This window comes from Corvus hawaiiensis, chromosome 6 (genome assembly GCF_020740725.1).
Source record: "Corvus hawaiiensis isolate bCorHaw1 chromosome 6, bCorHaw1.pri.cur, whole genome shotgun sequence".
Taxonomy (NCBI): Eukaryota; Metazoa; Chordata; class Aves; order Passeriformes; family Corvidae; genus Corvus; species Corvus hawaiiensis.
In genome coordinates this window covers 52,316,387-52,331,184 of record NC_063218.1, presented here as the reverse complement: position 1 = coordinate 52,331,184, position 14,798 = coordinate 52,316,387, and the positions used below count along the sequence as shown (strand labels likewise).

The 14,798-nt window shown below is 42.4% G+C and overlaps 1 protein-coding gene across 8 annotated transcripts in view; it reads right to left on the bottom strand.

The window, feature by feature from the left end:
* TUB (TUB bipartite transcription factor) overlaps positions 1–14,798 on the bottom strand; it is a 146,725-nt gene that overhangs the window by 14,044 nt on the left and 117,883 nt on the right. For 5 of the 8 annotated variants that reach the window (XM_048305758.1, XM_048305755.1, XM_048305757.1 and 2 more), the window contains 6 exons: positions 12,456–12,623; positions 8,105–8,176; positions 7,089–7,210; positions 6,121–6,312; positions 5,431–5,543; positions 4,317–4,431 (listed from right to left, as the gene is read on the bottom strand). In XM_048305758.1, the coding sequence (XP_048161715.1) occupies positions 4,317–4,431; positions 5,431–5,543; positions 6,121–6,312; positions 7,089–7,210; positions 8,105–8,176; positions 12,456–12,623 (782 nt within the window). The remainder of the gene's footprint in view (positions 1–4,316; positions 4,432–5,430; positions 5,544–6,120; positions 6,313–7,088; positions 7,211–8,104; positions 8,177–12,455; positions 12,624–14,798) is intronic. The other 3 variants (XM_048305760.1, XM_048305761.1, XM_048305763.1) reach the window with 1 other exon arrangement.

Below are 14,798 nucleotides of genomic sequence, written 5' to 3'. Positions count from 1 at the left end.
AAAAGCACTCCAGCACTGCATTGTCCCCTCAAAACACAGCCATTAAAACCTAAACCAGCCGAAAGCCTTATTTTCGCCTGACACTTTTTTTCTCCCACAGAAGCAACCAGGGCCAAATATTTCAGTGAATTATCACCTGCTTTGGAACCAGAAAAGGTGAAGAGCAGTATTTTCCAGTAAAACCTGATTTTAGCATTAACTCCAGTAAGTGAAACAGTGACATCTCAAGGTCCATCTCCTCATGTTTTGTGATAGCTTTTTTCAGTCGCATGTATTTTTTTCCCATTTACCATTTCGAAATGAAGAGCTTTGGATATACACTAAGGAATCTCAGGAAGAACATCTCCCATTGTTCCCAGCAACATACCACAAGATGCCAAGAACCCCTGGCTCCAGCTGGTGCAGCTTTACCACTGGGACATTTAAAAGTGATATATTCAGTTGTCTCTGCGTTTATATTTTTAATTAAAGTGTCCTGATTTTATGGAACACTAAACTTATTAAAACATCTCTACTTTTGCAAGCAAAAATCCATGCATCTCAACTCACTAGAAACATCTGAAAATACCCACCTAAAATACCTGCAGCTTTGCCACCATCAGACCTTTGAAATAACTTTGCCTGTTCCAGCAAACCATCTGGAGATATTCCACAACTCATTAAAGATTTGCATGCATGCAAGAGAAATTCTACTGGAGTATTTTACTGCATGCTCCTGAAGCAATCCAGGCATATTCACATATCTTCCTCACTCTCCATATTAATGGGAAGATTCTGTCTCTTTTCTGAATCATTTATGTCCCGTCCTTTGGCAGAGTAAAACATGTTATCAGTTCAGTTGGTTCTGCATCATGCTAAGATGAAAACTGATTTGACTGCCAGCAGATTTTATAAGTAGGAGAGACTCAGCACAGCAGAGGACAAGTTCTAAGAAAAGATTCATGCTTATGCTTATTTTCCACTAAGTACTGACAATTTTGGGCTTCTCTGCTATGCCTTACAAGTTATTCTTCCCTCAAGCTGCAGTTACGCTGTACATAATTAATTTAGATGCTGACTGGTTAAAGACATCGTTGAAGGTAAAATTAAATAATAGTGCTGAATCACTTCCCTCCCAACAAGCAGAGGTAAAAACAGGGCTATATTCCTTGGGTTTACTCAGAAAGGCTGAAATTGGTACTTCTGGCACATGATAAGAGAATGGTTACTAGCTGCACATTACCACCATCACCAATTATCACACACTGTGCTGGCAAATGCTACCCTTTTGCTAAACTCACAGTACCAGACTGAAATTACAGAAACATGGAATATGGGAGGAAAATTATTAAAATTACCTCACCTGCTGCCTCACTCCCTGCTTCTCTTTTATTTCCCTCCTCCACTGTTTTGTGTGTGGAAATTCAAGACTACAAAGGGCATTATTAGGGGAACATAAACCAAATTCTGATTTCACACCATTTTAACACCACTGTCAGTCTTGGTTTACACAGGAACACAAATGTTCTTCACTGGCAGAGCCCTATGGACTCAACCAGGACACCAATGATTTATATCAGCTCAGGACTTAGCCCAGTATTGCTCAGAAGCTGCACTCTCTGCCTTAGCCCGTCCAGTCAGCCTCACAGTAAACTGGGCTGCAAGAACACAGAGCCTCTCCCCAGGGCTGCCTTTAAAATCTTACACTCTTTCAAATAATTATGTAAGCATGTTGCTTTAGTGCCAATAGCTGCCATGATGAAAGCAGCAAGGTAAATATCCCAGCAGCTGCCAGGAGATTCACAATTTTATTACCCCAGTTTTCTTGCAGCCCTTCCTGGGCTTGTTTCACACAGCTGTGCCTTGTCCTTAACACTTTCTGTAGAAACTACCATTCCAAGGAAGGCCCAAATCACAGAACCCACAACACTGGAGGAGCACAATGCAAGTGACTGAGGCCTGACTAGGAACACAGAGCCTCTTACTGTACTGAAACCTGAGTCACACCTCAGAGTATCCGCTGAGCTCCCTGCCTGCAATCTCATGCAAACTGAACTGTGAGATATATGGATATAAAGGAATCCAGTACAGAAAACCCTGGCACCAGTGGCACAGTTACACCCCACTGCTCCTGGATAAATTTTGCCAACAATTCTGCAATCAGCCATTAGGTGCTGCTGCAGGTTTATTAATATGCTGGGCTGCCAACACAAGGGGAGTAAAAGCGGTCAACAGAACCTGAAAAAATTCTGTCCTTGTCTAACTCTGTTTCCACTGCTTGAAACACATCTTAAGGTGAGCTCCATGAAAAGAGTCCTCACCACATTTATCCCACAGTCAGCATCACCAGTTTCTGCCTGTTTAAATTAGACCTGCTGAGATGATTAAGCAGGTCATTCTCAGTAAGTTGGGTACAGCTTGATCTGCACACGGGTACTTGCTCAGATGAGCTGAGGGACAGTGAGAGGCATAGTGGCGCTTTCAAAGTATTGTTTTTATAGCTTTTACTGCAGGAGAAATCTCAAGGCAGGAATTAAAAGACTGCCTTAGGACAAGGGTGTTTGGGCTCTGCTCTTTCTGGCACTCTGCTCTGGTTCTGCTGAAGCCAGGAACAATAATCTCACTTCAGCAAACCTGGCTAGTTTGAAATGAAATACAATTCCAATTTCATTTTGTCCTCTGGCCACAGCACACCTGCAAGCCTGCTGCCTTTCTCCACTAGTACCAAAATATCAATGGAACAAGTAATTTTCTTAAACAAATGTACCAGTTTCAAACTGCTGATTACAAACAGACATGTAAAAGCAGCTTATCTCAGCCCCATTCTCCAAACAGTGGTCATGGTTTGGTTCTTTCCAACACTCATACTTCTAATTACCTCTACTGACCAAAAGAGCTTTTTATTTGGTATTGTTCACCATTCAAGTATCATTTGTTGTTGACTTAAGCAATGCCTGAATTTCTCAATATATAACTTCTTAAAAATTGGCTTTTGTTTTCTTTTTGCATTTCCAGTTTGCACCAGATTAGTTGCCTGGCTCCAGGGAATGCCATCCTATATAAACCAGTAAAACTACCTTTATTAAACACGTACATTCTACTAGGTTCCTACTGAGACTTCAGTCAAATTGACATCAAATCCTGGAATCTCTTTTTAAATCCTGCTAGCTGGACTTTTGGAAATTCTCAGCATTTCAAATCTAGCAGAAAGGGACGGATATGTATCCGTTCATCTGTCTGTCTCCAACCACAAACCATGTGCCTGAGTAACAGCACACGTGAACACACACACACACACTATTTACACTTTATCCACACTAGAACTGCATCCTAAGCAGCAGGAAGAGAACATGCTGGCAGCTAATACAGCTCTCCTTCAGAACTCCCAGCACTTTGCATGGAAAGGATGGCTCCTGCTTTCTTGTTCATGAAAACCTTCCAGATGCATTGCTCCCCACAGCCCAAAGCTGACCTTTCTGGGAATGCACTCTGTGCATACACAGGGTATGTGGTGGAACCCAACCTGACAGATTTCCAGGCATCCTTGATTAGAGCTGGGCAGGAACTCTTCAGAAAAGTCATTCTTGGATATTTTTATCAGAAGTTGTTGATTTGTGAAACCAGACGACCTTCTGTAGCAGTGTACATACCAGTTCTAACTGGAAGGGTTTCTTGGGCTCAAATATTTCTGGACAGAAAGAACACTCTCACCAAAAATGTTACTTATCCAGCAATCATGAAACAACAGCAACTGTGTTTCAAGTCTTGATTGTCTGCATTGCTCCTGACAAATGCTACCTACCGTCCTGTCAGAGCCCAGTTGCTCTCATTCAATCGAATTTGGGATTTTGCTTGGGGTTTGCTTGGTTTTTTTGCTGGTAAAAAGGAGTTTTAGAGTTTTTATCCCAGTCTCTCAGCTCCTGCAGACCTAGCTGTCCAGCTACCTATTGTTTGGATCAGAGAGGCCTCCTCCAAAATGCCATAACAAACAATCATATTTTAGTGCAGTAATGCCATGTGCACAACTCTTCCCAGTTCAGGAGGTTTCCTCAGGTGGTGCCTGCAAGCTGTGATCCCACCCCTTCCAGAGAGTTCTGTAAGAGCTCCAACACCTTCTTCTCACCAAAGGTGAGAACTGGGCAACCCTGTTCAGTGCACAGTGTTTTTCACCTCTCCTTTCCACTGAGTCTCCTGGTTTCTCTAGTGGAGATCAGCTGCCTGGTTACATCAAAGTCTGAATGCTGATTTACATAATCAGAAGTGAGAAGGCAATTCAGTGTGCTGCTTCAGACACTGAGCTGCCCTTCCTGCACGCTGTGCCTGTGAGCAGTACTTACGTAACAAATAGCAGCTAGCTCCTGACGCAGGGTACTCGCCTCCAGGCTGGATGTTGTTTTCATTGGATTTACTCCATTGTCATAAACTGTAAACTTCGTTCCCATAAGATTTGATCTACCAAAAAAATGGAAAATCCAATCACCATTTGTCAGTAATGCTACCCCAGACAGCTATCCTTTACTGTACTGTGGTCCCAGAGGAAAGGCAAATATTGAGTACAGAGAGTTGTTATTTCTAATCCCAGCTACATGGCAATTCCTGGATGCAAGGCCAAACTGACAAAAATGTAAAGGTACAGTACAGAAGTGTATATTAAAGGTCCCTTATCATTATGCTGGAGACTTCTGATAACACCTTGCAAACTAGGAAATTCAAGAAAGCTGTAAGGAAACACTCGGGTGGGGTTATTTTGTTTGTCTGCTTGGTTTTTAAAATGCACTTACGCTCTACAAAACCATCTGCTCTCTTCCCTGACTACTAAACTCTGTAAGAATATAGAGAGTGACTTTTATAAAGCCATAACCGAGCTCAATCTTTCCTATTGCAATGGAAAGGAGTGCAAAATACAACACAGGCACAGGTGATCTGAACATACACCCAAAGGCTCCACGGAGGGATCAACAGCTGTAGGGTGTCTGTACGGCTGTACAGACCGGCTGTACCATGTGGGGACAAGCAGAAAAGGAGCACATGGTTCTGAAGTCATTCCACTACCTGTAAATAACTAACTTGGATCCTAAGAAAGAGGCAAAACCAAAGGGATTTGCAGACTGCGTAACAGTGCGTTCCAAAGTATTTATATCAATAGAGGCTAGACACAATGTACACATGCACTTCTGAAAATCCCATTAAGATAAGTTGTGCTGGTACACCCTTGAGAATCTGGCCTTTGAGCACTTAAGAATTTCAGTCCTGCTGACTTTTAATAAAATGTGATCCTGTAAGTACTCCAGACATTTTGAAAACAGGCCTTGGATACTGGTGATCTTTAAGACCACGATCACATGATGTAGTCAGGCCTCTAATTAAGAAGACATAGTGGCTTACAGGCTTCTTAATATTGAATAAACTTTACATTACATAAAGAAAATTCTTAGACTTATCAGTGTTTACCTCAGTTTTCCAATAAAACTCTCTCCACCCCGAGACAGGTCAGTTGGGTCTATAGAGATGAGGTAATTAGAGGTTTTACTCTTCTTTCGTTTCCTTCCAGCCAACAGAAACACCTAAGCAATGCAAAAAACCATATTCTAGAATGCTAAAGGGGTTAGCACACACCACTTCCTGCTTTGATAGAAGGCAACCATAAGCAATTTTTCTGTCTTCAAGCATCACTGGCAAAGTAACAGAAGATCTCCTGGGATTTAGCAAAACCAGGAAAAAAAAAAAACTGGTAAGGGAAAATGATTTCTCAACCACTCATTCCATTATTTATGGTTTAAATAATTAAATCTGATCTATTTTGTTAAATGTTTCATTCTAACTCGCTCTGGCTCTTCCAGCTGAATTGAAAGTAGATGCTTTTCAGGCCACAGAATGCAGAGAGCCCCAAGTGCTGACAGTCACATAAAGGTGCCATGCATGGATTATTTAAGGCCAAAGATTAAACAGATGAAGAAAGGCACTGGAAGAAAGTGATACTGTTGTTTGGCTTTGGGAAGACTGTATGGTAAATCTAGTGAAAGCAAAAATATATTTAAAATACAACATTACATTTTCTTTGTAAGACTCCTTCAGATCTTTATTATTTTTTTTTTTTAATATTCAGATGCAACTGGTATGCCATTCAAGTTATTTTATGACCTTTTTACCATGCTCCCTTTCCAAGTGGAGGTAATAAGTAGGGTACATCCCTCGGTCCATTCCCTTCTTGTCTCTTGTGATCCTGCACTTGACAGTGACCCCCTGTGGAGCAGGTCTGACAGCAAACTCCTCCAGGTCATCCACATCTATGAGAGGCTCATTTGTGGAAGGACTGGGGGCTGAGGCCACTTCCTAAAACAATAAGCAAAATTCAGGGGTTTTAACTTCAATTTACGAGGTTATAAGCAAAAAGAAATGGCATTTGATAGAAGCTGCACTTTAAAAAGAAATCAAACCAAAGGACGTATTTCCTTGCTGATGCTCCGTGTACAGACCCACGTGGCAGAGCAGAACAGGGGGGCTGCACAGACAGAAGGCTGTACAGTGGTTACAGAGCAAACCCTGGCTCACACCTTCCCATCTCACCACACTCTTGTCAGAAAGCCATACTCAAGGACAGGGATGGCCTTTGATGAAAGGAAGAAATGGGATAGGAAGCAAGAGTTTAAGCTCCAGAGAGATCTAACAAAGATGAGAAGTCAGTGCAGTATACAAAAGTGGGGCACCATCAACTGGTTTAGCAAGACCTTGTGATTTAGAATATTTGAACCAGCCAAAGTCTTATTTTATGTTCAGATAGTAGCAGAGAGAACAGAGTGGGAAAATACCCAGAAAAAGTCAGTGGAAACAAAGATCATTCTGAGCACCTGCAAGAGGTAGAAAGGTAAATATCTACTGTTTACCTTCTCTTGATTCAAGTTCAGACAGTATTTGCCATTCTTTTCCTCAAGTCATTATGTTCATTGCCTGCTCTTGCGAAGCCTGAGAGCTAGCACAGTAAATCACCTTGGAGATACTCCAGTGCATATTAAAAACAGAACAAGAAAGCCAGGCCCGTCCTGAGTGCACCCTGAAATCATGCAGTACATAGCAGGTTGCACACCCCTTCTTCAGAACTCTGCCCCTACCTTATTGGATTTCTTGCTCGTGGCAGAACCAGGCCGGGTGTTACTGTTTAACTGTGAAGAACTGGAGCTGTCTTCATCCTCCTCATCTTCTTCCTCATCAAAGTTCATGCTACTTGAAATGCCTGAGGAGAAAGCAGCACACTCATATGAAACACTGATAGATTAAAGCTGTCCATAGTTGCTGTAGAACATCACTGATCAGACTGCTGCACCCTTAGGCTCACAGGTGAGTGAGGGGGTGTGCGAGAGTGGCTCATTGTGTGAGGCAGTGCATGAATACATGGGTGACACAGCATCTGTCCTGAGAAGCCAAAACATTCAAGTAAAAGAGAAAGGAAACATCATGGTTTCCACTTCACAGAGAGGATGAAGTTACCCACTGATACAGGAGCAAATAACTAAATTCAGATCATCTTCACCCAATCAAGTACCTCAAACACAACACAAAATCATAAACCTGAAATTGGAGCTGAGAGGACAACGTAGCAGAGCCACTTGGAAACCATCACACTTAAAATACGAGCCCTTTTACAGCACACTTTTAGCTGTTCCTATGTGATCTGCTGAAGAGCACATCTTAGACCAAGAAGAAACATTCACATCAAGGAAATGTTCTCATGCATCTTTATTTCATGTAAAGAATAGTATCAGCCCAGGCCAATGGAACTGCCTTACAGCACTTGAAAATTTGACTTTACAGGAATTCAAAACCTCAGACATTTCAAAGGGAAACACAACTTTGAACATCAAATAGGTCTTAGCAGCAAAAAGCATCAATGGTGGGACATTTGCCAGGCCTAGTTTTTCAAAGAGCATCATGCAGATGAAGCCACCCCATATCTAAGTTCAAGCTCTCTAAGTTCCACATATTATAGGATATATTTTATCCTTTAAAAAAACCCAAAAAACATCACTTGGTCCAGAATTCCCATTATGGTCCAATGTAGAAGGATAAATGAAATGCAGCTTTCCAGAGCCAAGCAGCATGGGCATAATTAACTTCTCGCTGTACTTACCAGGAACATGATCCAGGGCGACAAGACTGGATTGGGAGGTGGAAGAGGACCAGGATGTATTTGCATGGGGATCTGGGAAAGGAAAAAATCCAAGGGTTTGATTCTGCAAACCCTTAATTGAGTGAACAAGAGTAACCTGGCAAGAGGACTCCATACAGGGCTAAAGGCTTATGGGATGGGGCCACAACGCTGCTGCTTGCATTCACAATTTCTGCACTGCACAATCAAATTCACCCTCTACCTGCTTATACCTGCTGTGATCTTCCCTCTCAGTACCTTAAATAAAGGGAAAAAGCCCTGGATCACAGAGCTGAAGTTTCGGGAAACATCATTCACACTGAGCAGTTGTGCCACAAACACTTCTGTGCGTGATGTGCCCTGCATGGTAGAGTTTGGGCCTACTTCTAGATTCAAACAAAATAAAACCCCTCCAACTTGATTGACATAAGTGATACACACAGATTCTGCACAATATTGAGTCAGTAACATTAAAAGAAGTATTCAAATTCATATTCAGATGGCCTAAATTCTACCTCAATCCCTGTGCCTACTGTGTCCTCATCATCAAAAGATGAAATCAGGCTCTCTAAACTGTTTTTCTGGGAGCTCCAGGGATATTCATAAAGATTTTATTGTAGTTTAGTCTGTTGGAATATCAGCTTGGTCTGTAACAAGCAGACCCCCAAACCAAACTGATGCACAGAAATATAAACAGCAGATACAGACTCAGTAATGGTTTTCTTCAGTTCAAATTTTGGAACAGATAAAAAAACGACAGCAAAAAAAAGGCATTAAAATACTTTTTTCTGTCATTGCTGCTTCAAATAACTTCAGTGCATATCCCTTTAGAATACCCAGATGCACACTGGATAGTGAAACACCACCAGAGTAGTAAGAGTGAGAGTATAAAAGTAAACCAGGAGCATAAGCAATGCTTGCATTCCGTTCAGCTGCCCTGTGAAAGGTCTCATTATCCACTTCTTCAGCTCCCCCAGTGCTGACATACACCACAGAGCACGACAGCAAAACCTTTCAATAGGATCTGATTATGCAAGGGAGGCCTGAGTTCACAGGTCAACAGATATTTTCAAAGCCTGTAGAATTCATTCATTAATAATCCCACACTCATTAATCACAAGCATTATTTCTTAATAAGGACAACCATGTTCTAGGCTCTATGCATGGGTAATAGACACAGTCCATCTCCTCAGCTGGCAGCTGCACAATAAGGCCATAATTCACATCCACAGAGGGAACTGGTTTATTTCCACACCTGTGCTCACTCTTTCCTCACCAGTACTTTAGTGGTGAAAGTTCTGTGCCAGCCTTAGAAAAGTGTGCGTTCATGGCCTGCGGGGAAAAATGCTTCAGGGAGCTCCTGTTTTGGTTTTGAATCCAAAATGAAATCAATCCCTTCCCTAAATCTCAAAAGTTCAGGTGGCAAAGAAGAACTAAGACCCAATTGCTCATTCCATGTCCTCTACAGAGACATATTGGAAACTGGTAAGTGTGAGGACTACATGTTAGTTATTCAGTGTTAAAACTTATGGAAGTCTGACTCTGTCCTAGTGACTCATTTTGCAGGGAGAAACTCTAAAGATTAACACTTTGGAAATCAAAAGGACGAATATTTCCTTCAGGAGGCAAATTATTCTAGGATGGCAATTTCCAACAGATGGAGAAATCAAATAAAGCATTTGGCATTTTCTTGCAAGTGGCATATTCTTTTCACACTCAGTAGCCTATAACCTCTTGTCTTGTAACAGATCTTGACTCACTGGGGAAGCAGAGACGCGTGCTAAGAGAAGTTTCTCTCTACCATGTTAGTGCCAAAGATCAGAACAGGCACGAACCAGTTATCCAACTGTATTCAGCTTCTCCCATGAGACCAGTTAGCATTTCATAGAATCATAGAATATGCTGGGTTGGAAGGGACCCTTCAGGATCACGAAGTCCAACTCCTGGCCGGGCACAGGACACCCCAAGAGTCACACCATGTGTCCCAGAGTACTGTCCAAATGCTTCTTGAATTCTGCCAGGCTTGGTGCTGTGACCACTGCCCTGGGGAGCCTCTTCCAGTGCCAATCACCCTCTGGTGAGGAACCTTTTTCTAATATCCAACCTAAAGCTCTCCTGACTCAGCTTCAGGCCATTCCTGGGTCCTGTCATTAGTCACCACAGAGGAGAGATCAGTGCCTGCCCCTTCTCTTGCCCTCATGAGGATTTTGAAGACCACAATGAGGTCTCCCCTCAGTCTCCTCTTCTCCAGGCTGAACAGACCAAGTGCCCTCAGCCACTCCCCATACAGCTTCCCTCAAGGCCCTTCACCATCCTCATGGCCTCCTTTGAACAATTTCTAATAGTTTAATGTCTTTTCTATATTGTGGCACCCAAAGCTGCCCCCAGCACTCGAGGTGAGGCCGCCCCAGTGCAGAGCAGAGCAGGACAATCCCCTCCCTTGCCTGGCTGGTGATGCTGTGCCTGATGCCCCCAGGACATGGCTGTCCCTCCTGGCTGCCAGGGCACTGCTGGCTCATATTCAGCTTGCCATGGACCAGGGCCCCCCGGTCCCTTTCTGCAGTGCCTTCTCTCTGTGTTCCTCTCCTTTTGCTCCCATTCCATGCAAGGAAAGGCCTGATGAGAGACAGCAACTTTAAACACTTTTCAGGTGACATGCCAGTGAGGACATGCCACAAGCAGTGAAGTGGCAGTGGGAATCCACATGAAGAGCTTTATCTCTGCATAAAGTGTCACATGAATAGTGGGGTATTCAAAATTTTCTAACAAGCCTCCTCTGCTGGTATCAAGCAGCAAACCATACACACGTAGTAAAAATAATTTACAGAGATGCTGCTGGCATTGTCTCTGTCACCTGTCTTTGTGTCTCACCCAGCATAGCTCGGCTGTTAACAAAAATGAATAAACCTCAGTATTCCCATTTAAATAAAAGTGTCCCCCTCACTCAACTTGAAACAGACTAGTGGTTCACTCTTAGCAGCATCTGTTCTGATCAGGAGTATACTTAGACCTGGTAAAAAAGGTCATATCATATATTTGAGAATATACAGAAACAAAGAAAACAAAAAAGTTTTCACTCACTGCTTCTATTAAAAATAAATACAAATTTGGGGAGAATAAAAATATCTGACAACCTGGCAAAAACCCATCAAAACTAGAAGTGTCCCCCCGAGTAAAAATCTGAGTGCTGTGACCTAATTTGAGAAGTCTGTGGGTACTTTTTAAGTCAATCAGCTTCAGTTTAGTAGTGTGCCTAACGATTAAATATTCTGAGCCATGGTCTAAGGCAACACAATCACCACACAGATCAGAACTTGTTAGTCATGCCCAACAGCCCTGCAACTCAAATGCCCAGGAAATAGCACACTTGGAGCAAATCTGCCCATTTCAGTTGGAGCTGCTCACATCTGCAGAGTAACATCCCAGAAAAAATGAATCTTAGTGAGAACTGCTCAGCAGACAAGAGGCGGTATTTAGGTATGAATAGTCCATTCTACATGAGTCAAGTTTGCACTTACATTTTGCTCTTTATACACAAAGAGTTTATTCTTAAAGCATCAGAGCACTCTTGGCTTGAGCCATCTTTGCTTCAAAAGCTGTACACTGAAGAAGAACAACTCCAAAGCAAATGTCTTCAGAAAACGCTTTGTGAGGGTTTGGGGATATTTTTTTTTCCTTCCTACGGTTAGTGTCTAAGGGGAGATAATGACAGTGCAGGAAGGAAGGGACAGATGCATGAATGTGTACATACACAATCTACCTCCCAAAGCATGCATGCCTCTGGAGAGAAAACCAAACTCCAGAACACTTGAGGACTCTGCGTGGGAAATGCTGCAGAATGCGCAGTGGTGTACTTTTCACCTCTGCAACCATGAACACAAACCACGAAAACATGAACACTGTGTAACTGACTGCACCACTAAAATGAATATTCTAGTTTGAACGTTGCTAGTTCATGCTGGTTTTCAGCCATCAAGTAAGTGATTTCCAGAGTTGTATGTTAGAAAAATGCGAACAGATGGATGTGAGCATTGGCATCTGCCTGGTACTGTAATAATGGCACTGCACTGCAGATGGGGAAGCCACATGCCCGAGAGCCTGCCGAGCTCTTGTTCCTTAGGACAAGAGAGAACCTCATTGCTTTATATTTTTTTTAAGTTTGGGGTTTTGGGGTTTTTTAGGTAACATAATAGAGCCCAACAGACTCTGAGGAGAAGACACACAGAACTAACAAACTCTGCTTAGGCTAGGGCTGAGAGTGAGAATAGGAAAAGGAGTCAATGTACATCAGGCAAACAGTGTTCTTCACATGAAGGAAGCTTTAGCTACTTACCTTTTTTCTGCATTGCTGTTCTAAGGTCTTGCTTGCTTTGCTGTTGTTGGCCACTAGCCACTTTCTCTCCATCATCTTCATCATGGCTAGACTGTCCAACAGTGAGAATCTGCACTTGACTTCCTATCTTTTGAACATCATCTTGAAAAGCAGCTGGGCCATCAATCCCTGCCAGACAGCAGCAAAAGCCTTAGTTGTCTTTGTGTCAAGAAGTTACTGAAAAGATGATTGCTCACTCGTAAAAAAAGCAGCTTTTCTAGGAATCAGAGATTGGATGTTCACATTCAACAATATTCCTAGACATAAAAAAGACTAAGCTAGTCTCCAAGGCAAACATTTTACTTCCCATATTCCCACATACTGCACTAGAGAATCTCCAGGACAGGATCAGGATTTCACTGTTGCACTCCCCAGCCCAAAGCACACCCACCCCCTGCACCAGAAACACAGAAAGCTAAGCAGAAAAGAGATATGCTAGAGAGAAATGACAAAGAGAACAGATGAAATTTTCGTAAGGGCACACAGGTGATCCAGAAACAGATGAGCCTGAGTCCCAGGTTATGCCATATCCCCATAAAAAAACCACTGCTATAATGAAATACTTTAAAGCTTCAAAAACCTGGAAAATTCACAAGTAGATCAGGCAGTTTATCCAACAGCATGTTAACGAGCCTAAATACACCTTCTGAGTTAGGAAACTGCCATACAGTTAATACATCAGAGCAAAACTATAAGGAAGATATTGCATATTCCCCGGAACCTCCAGCCTCTTGAGATGCTTAAATCCCAGCCAGGCACGGTCCTGAGCAACCTGCTGTGAGCAGGGATGTGGGACTAGGCTGTGCCCAGAGGCACCTCCCAGCCTCAGCCATGCTGTGATCCTGTGGCTCCTGACCACAGCCAGAAAGAAACTATTTACCTCCTTATGGCTGTAAATCACCTCCAAAGAGAGAAAAAGAAAATAAAGTTCACTTCTTACCACAAGAGAACTTCATTTTGTTTGTTCAGGACAGCAAGGTAAAACATCAGATTGCAAATGTACTTCAGCTCTTAGTTAAGACACAGAGCTGGAATACATTACTAAATCAGCTATACAAAAATGCACTTTTGCATCAACAAAAATGGCAACGTTTTCATGTATAGATATAATAAATAGCATGAGCTGTACTCTGCTGCTGTTGTGAAATTTTTGTTAATAAGCAAGCAACATTGTAGAGAGTTAGCAAGCACTACAAAGAGCTAATTCAGTAAAGGAATTTGGTGATTTTCACACCAAACAGAGCTGAATAAACCCTGTGAGAAGGAGCTTCAGGGATTGGGATATTTTTTGGACTGTGACCTGTAGCAGAAGTCTCCAAGAATACCATTTCATCCTGCTTCACCAGCAGCTGTCAACTTGCATTAAAAGGCAGCTGGATTATATATTTAGCATGTTTAACTGTACTCTGCAATATCTGCTGTCACTGCCACTGCAATACAAAGCATAAATGGAGAAGAGAGTGGTCCACACCCCCAGGAACTGTGCAACCACCCAACGAGATGCAGTCTGATGCTGCAGAGGTGTTAAACTCACAGAGTTCAAGAGCACAAGGAGTTATCGATTCATCTGCATTACACAGACCCTGGAAATTTCTGCACCAAGGCTGCAAACTCTGATTTACTTGCAGCAAAGCTAACAACAACAACAACAACGACTAATAGCAAATAAATAATCTGTCCTTCCAGCCTTGAAGGACTAGATAAAGTGCATGGAAATGGCTCTGTGACCTTGCTAGGATGACAATTGCAGAAGCAGCTCTGCATGATACAGAACAAACAGTACCATTTCCTATGCTGCAGGTACAATAGGGCAGTGAAGAGAACAGCCTTTTTCTTAAAATTTATCCTAGGAGAAGCACCTCTGCAAAGGTGCTCTAGAACATACAGGTAGCTGCTCATAAAAATACCTCTGGTATTTTTAACAGCTTTTACAATTTTAACCATTATCATTAAAGTGCCTGCCTAAAGTTAGGTTCTTACCTTAATACTCTGAATTTCAAAAGTGTTAAGCATCCATGAGTTTAACAAATGCCTCACGAATATGATATCTAGCCCCTTATTAAGCATTAGATGATACAAACCTAATTTTGAGAACGCTTTTGGGAAGCAACAAAACACTTTAATTATTCCTCTTCAAAGCAGACATTGATCTGCAGCAAATTAAATGCCTTCGACAGCACTGGAGATTGCACTGAGGCTGCTTTTTTCAGATGCCTGCAGAACATCTGCACTCACATCCCATGCTGTCAGGAACATCGTGTGTTATTAGGAGGCAGGACAAAGGCTACACTGGCAGGTCACAGT